Source organism: Grampus griseus (genome assembly GCF_964374135.1).
Source record: "Grampus griseus genome assembly, chromosome: 3".
Taxonomy (NCBI): Eukaryota; Metazoa; Chordata; class Mammalia; order Artiodactyla; family Delphinidae; genus Grampus; species Grampus griseus.
Genome location: NC_139019.1, coordinates 42025140 through 42031139, shown reverse-complemented (window position 1 = coordinate 42031139; position 6000 = coordinate 42025140). Strand labels below are relative to the sequence as shown.

At 42.4% G+C, this 6000-nt stretch overlaps 1 protein-coding gene across 3 annotated transcripts in view; it reads left to right on the top strand.

The window, feature by feature from the left end:
* Nucleotides 1-5027: 5027 nt before the first annotated feature.
* CDC20B (cell division cycle 20B) overlaps nucleotides 5028-6000 on the top strand; it is a gene marked incomplete at both ends in the record, with an annotated part of 62628 nt that continues 61655 nt past the window's right edge. For all 3 annotated transcript variants that reach the window (XM_082650552.1, XM_082650551.1, XM_082650550.1), the window contains 2 exons: nucleotides 5028-5090; nucleotides 5372-5434. In XM_082650552.1, coding sequence (XP_082506678.1) covers nucleotides 5028-5090; nucleotides 5372-5434 — 126 coding nt within the window. The remainder of the gene's footprint in view (nucleotides 5091-5371; nucleotides 5435-6000) is intronic.

The following is a 6000-nucleotide window of genomic DNA, read 5'->3' as shown; positions in this document are numbered from 1 at the left end:
AGGTGAAAATGACTGTCTTTGATAGTTGGATTTGGGCACATGGGAAAGAGAGAGTTAAGGCTGGCTTTGACTTTGCTGTACAAGGAAGATAAGTGATACTGGGAACAAGGTGCATGCAGAGGAATAGGTGGTTTGGGGAGAATGGGAATAGGGAAAGATTCCCAATTCTGTTTGGATTATGTTGTATTTGAAGTGCTGGTAGGATATCCAGTAAAAGGATTATCAGGTCTAGAGCATTTATGAGCCCTCTTTTGAGGAGGGTACCATGTTCATAAGCCCGACTTCATCAGTTGTTTTATACAGACATGTACTCATTTCAGTTTGATAGTTTCCTTACATTCCTTAAAATCATGGGGAGGTAACTTAGTACCCTATGCAAGAGCTATACCACAGAGAAAAAGAGAAGGGGAAAATGCTTGAAGTGGTTGGAGGTGAAGTGATATGATTTTCGTACTTTCAGCTGGGCAGACTTTATTCCCCATCTTCATTAACTGGGGTATGGATGGAGAAGATATTTTATTTTATTTATTTTTTTGAACAAAGTGAGGGCACATTTATTGAGAGACAAAATGAGATCTGCACAAAAGAAAAGTCATCCCATGTTCTTGGACGGGAAGAAATTATGTTACAATATGTAATTATCTCTAAATTAATATATACATTTAGTACAATTAACCTAATCTCGAATGCTCTCTAAATCTAGTTATTGAAAACTTTAGAAGTACTTCATAAGGTAAGAAGGTAATTAGAAAGTGTCAGGACAACAACCTAAAGTATTTTCTAGTTATTATTGAGTTACTTACAAAGTTACCCAGACATTCTCATATCTTGAACTTCTGCTCAGTTCTGGAACTTTCTGGTGACTGTGGTGAGAGTTTAACTGCAATACATCATAAGTTATTTGGCTCACCATATATTATTTTGTATTGAAGAAAGACATTTTAAAGGATAGACTACTTAGAAATCATTCAGTAACGGGACAATATGCATATACACAAACTACTTATAATTGATAAATAATAAGTCATGTAACCAGAGGTGACGTAGTTTATTGACTGCTCTTCTGACTGAGGCTTTTTTACGTTGCTAAAACCTTCTCAGGTTACTTTTTTATTGTCCTACTGAGTCTGAATTATAAGGGATTCACTGATTCCTTCCCCAGCGCTATTTTGAGCTATACATTCTGGGGAGCAGTCCTGCTCAGAGAGTTTATTAGTCCGGGACACGATGGTCTCCTTCCCTTCCTTTCCCCTCACTCCTCCGCAGTGAGGGAAGTCCCCCTTCATCCAGCGTCCCCACCTGTCCCATGCAGGCTGGAGCTGGATACATCCCCATCAGCGGGCGCTTTTCCCACCCACCACCCGGCGGGGCACGTGCCCCGGGGACCGTTGGAGCGAACCCCAACCGTCCCTTTTGTCCAGTAAGGAGCGCGCAGGGAGGGTCGGGCTGGGGCGCGGGAGCTGCGGGCGCGAGCCGGGCTGGCTGGCGCAGGGGAGGTGGGGCGCCCGGGGGAGGTCCGGCCGGGACGCGGGACCAGCCTCCAGTCCGGCGGGAGGAGCAGCGGCCAGAGGGACGCGACAACCGACCGTTGGAGTTGGGGATGAGGGGCTCTCCGGTTTGCATTTCTGGAAAGCAACTGAAATCAGTGAAGTAGAAAAAGCAAGTTGCAAAACCGATAAGTATAGTAAGATCCCATTCATGTAGAAAGATTCACATGTACGTATGTACATGTGTACGTATGTAAATGCACTGGAAGGGAGGGAGCTTACTTTGTACATTTCTGAGCTACTTAACATTATTATTATTTAGCATGAAAATGTGATCATGTAACTGAAAAATAATCTGCATTTGGGAAGCTTGGCTATCCTTTTGCTTCCCATAGGTAGGGACCTGCTCAGACTCAGAGCACCGGCAAGAGATGAGTCAGGAAAAGCTTCTTCCCACTCGCCCTTCTCTCTGCCTCACTACTCTACCTGTTTCCCCCTCACCTTCTTATTCGAAGTCTTTCCAAGTGGCCTTTGCCCTTTGCCGAGGAGTCCTCACAGCCTTTCTCATTATTATAAATCTACCTTCCAAACCCACTCTCAAAGAGGAAACATTTTGAAAACAGGTTATTACTCACAGGCACCTGAACATTTGAACTAGCCATTATTCCTAAAACATATTTGATACAAATTAAGATAAAATGTTTATAGAATATATCTTTTTTCTCCTAAACAGGTGTACCATAGTTTTTCTATTTGTATGACCACATGATGTTAATTTTTTTATTTTAAGTTTTCATTTTGAACTAACTTGACTTAGAAAAAGTTACAAAAATGGTACAAAGAATCCCATTGTATCCTTCACCCAACTTCCCTAAATATTAACACTTAACCATAATAAATGATTATATACAGGAAATTAGCATTACTATTACTCTATTAACTAATCTACAGATATTATTCACATTTCTACAATTATTCAACAAATGTCCTTTTTTTTTTCTGGTCTAGATTTCAATCCAGGATCTCATAATGCATTCAGTTGTCATGTCTACTTAGTTTCTTCTGATCTGTGACAGTTTCTCAGTCTTTATTCATGACTGACCCTTTCGAAGAGTACCACTGGCCAATTATTTTGTGGATGTCCTTCAATTTGGGTTTGTTTAGTATTTTCATTATTCAAGTTATAATTTTTTTTTGGCAAAAATATTACAGAGGTAATATTGTACCCTTCCCAGTACATTATATCAAGAGGCACATGATGTCCGTGTGTCATTAATGGTGACCTTAATCGATTACTTTGTTAAGGTGGTGTCTGCCAGGTTTGTCCAATGAAAAGCTGTAATTTTTCTTTTTGTATTTAATCATAGGAGGCAAACATCCTCATCACATGCACACCAATTTTAGCATTCATGGTTCCTGACTGAGACAGTATGTGGTGTTTGCCAAATGGTGATTTTTCTGTTGACATTATTCTGATGTTAAATTTCAATCTGAATATTTAAATGCGCAATAACTTTTAAAAGGAAGATTTTGACTAATATTTTTCTACTTTACACTAGGGGGGAAAAGGCATTTGGAGGCTGTGTGATATGCCATGGAATTAGTGGCTAAAATAGAATTGTTGAATGTATTACTTATAGATAACTGAATTCTAAATGAATAATTCACTATTCTTAGTACTTGTAAGGAACATGGGATCTGAAATCCCAATTTACATGAATTTACAAGCTCATTAATTGAATTGGTTTTTATTACTACCATGTTTGTACCCATTCTTATAAATGGGTGAATATAAAATGGTATTTTAAATAGAACTAAGATTAGAAGTTTTTAATTTTATTTCAATGTATTGCTATTTTTAGTTGGTATTGAAAACTAATCCTTTAAATCAACAATACTTCTGACTCTCATCCAACGATATTTCACTTTACTTAGCCTCAATGTTTGCTGAAAGGATTTACTGCAAGTTGGAATGAGTATCCTTTGAATGCACTGCAAGGAAAGTGGAATTCTTGTGGGTGAAACTTAGAGGTCTTTTAATTTGAAGGTTATTTGACTAGCAAGCATTTTGATAAATCTCATTTGAAGATTAAGTTACCCGGTGCAGCATTTCCTCTAACCCTTTATCATGTAAATGGAGAACTGGCCTAAGATTAGATCTTAGCCTTGAGGCCATTTTTATTTCAGTATGAAGGAAAGCAGGAGAAATGAGTTTAGATTTTAAAACTCACTGACCATTTTGACTATCTGATATCTATTAACCCTTCCCCCTCCCCAAATGCACAAACCCACATGTTGCATAGGAGGGAAAGCAATCCAATGTCAATTGTGGGGGGGTGTGACGACGCTGTGAGGAGGTAATGAGGGGGGAAAAGCAGACTGCTAGAATGTCAGAGGTTTCCCAGACAGTTTCCCCCCATGCCATACGGCACAGCTCTCCTCTCCTGGCAGCTCAGGTGTGCACAGCCCAACTGGCTTATTTTCCTCCAAACCCCTCCCTCAACCCCGAATATCATCGTCTCCTTTATCACTTAGCCCCCAGTCTGCTCAGCTTTCTTGCTGGGTCTTCACTCCCTATCAGGTCCTTCCCGTCACCGGCCGTTTCACCAACTTTCACTAACCATTGTTAGGAGGGAAAGCTCAGAAGCTGAAGTGAGAGAACATGACCACTGCCAAATGGTTAGAGCAAAGAAGAATTTCTTGAATAAATATGTCAATGATTCCCCCCCTTTCTCATTAGCATAGAAATCTTGCCACGTTTTCTTGTCCGTTTGAAGATGGAGGAAGAGCTGATGACACGTTGAGGGAACACGCCTAGACTCAGTAGCTTAAGCAAAGGGTGATTAGCGTCAAAAGAGAGGAGGCCGGAGAGTTATGCACCCCTCCGATCCCTCAGAGGCAGAGGCAGGATGATGGGGTTGGAGAATGAGAAGTGGGGGCCGAGGAAAATGGAGCAGAGTTCGTTATTACAGAACGTTTTTGTTTCTAAAATGAAAAGAACGTGAATTCCCAGAACCCGCTTCTTCGCCCGCCAACAGCCTTGCCTCCTGCAGCTGTCCAGCCCTCCGCTCCTGGCCCGGCTCAGGCCCGCCACCGCTCGCGGCAAAGCTTGGCGCTCCTGTGCGCGCCTCCGCGGACAAAGAGCTGGAGGCTGCGGGGCGCGGCCGCCGGCCGGGCGGGGGAGAGAGAGAGAGAGAGAGAGAGAGAGAGAGAGAGTGAGGACCCAGGCGCGCGCAGGGGGAAGCCCTCCCGGGCTCTGACGTCACCGAAGCGCCGGCCAATGAGAAGCCGGAGAGGGGGATTCCCGCTCTGGCTGCCGCCCCGCCGGCTTTTTAAACCGTACCCTGGGGAAAGCTCGCTGAGAGCGGTGGGAGGAGTGGGGAAAAATGGGAGGTTAGGGGTTAAATATGATCGTCCTGGGGGACAAGACTCCAGAGGTTTGATGATTAAGAGTCAAGACTGGCTTAGACCTGGGGGGCAAAACCAAAAGCGGTCGAGGAGAGGCTACTCTCCAGCCAGGTAGGGCAAACTCCTCCAGAGATGGAGTGGAAACTTGAGCGCACCGCCCGGAGGAGGGTCCGGACCGAAGAAGAGATCCTATGGGTGAGTAACGCCCTTTTGTTTCCTCGCCCCAACTCCCTAAAGGGACTTCTTGTCGAAGGCACCGCTTATAATACCTGTTTAGGACCAAGAGGTAGTTCAAAACTCTAAATCCTGATTTCAATTTTGAGTTGTGTAATTTAGTTATATTCTGGCGGTGCCTGTTTTCTTTCAAAGAAAAGTGAATGTAGTTTGACTAAGTAAGGATCTAGAAACATTCCACGCCTAATATTATGATTTTCCTAAACAGTTTATATTCATATATGTTGTCTGTATTTTCAAAGGAGGAGGTCATGCGGGTGCTCGCCAAAGACATGAAACAGAAGAGAGCTCAAGATTCTCCCAAGGTGAGTGTCCAGTGCTTATTCCAGTTCTCTGTCTTGAATATGACCTCGAACAAACTAATTCTTGCTGAAGATATTTGCTGGAAGTATGAATTGGTCTGAAAATACGAAAAATTTAAAAAATCTCATACTATCACTAACTACAGTCTATATATTAAAGAGTATATATTAAAACATTTTTGTAAGAAACTGAAGATCTCTGACTGACAAATAATGGTAATCATTTTAATCTGAATGTTACGTTCTAGCCTCTACAGCAAAAGATGAAGCTTGGGTGTGTCAGGTAGGCAGTGCATCTTTAGCTGGCTGTTATAATTTCATTTTAACAGTTGCTAGTTGCACTCCCCTCTGTTGCGTTCATAAGCTTGCCCCCCAAAGAAACGGAAATGGTGCTATCTTGTGGTCAAGAGGAGAAGTGGCATAATCTACGGTCCTTAGGTTAGTAATTTAACAGTTGATCCCATGTAGTACTTTCTCACCTTGAAAGTCCGAACCCAAAGGCCTTTAGCGTCTCTTGTAATCAGTGTAAATCATTATCAGGATTCACCTTGCTTCTCTCTAGGCTAAAT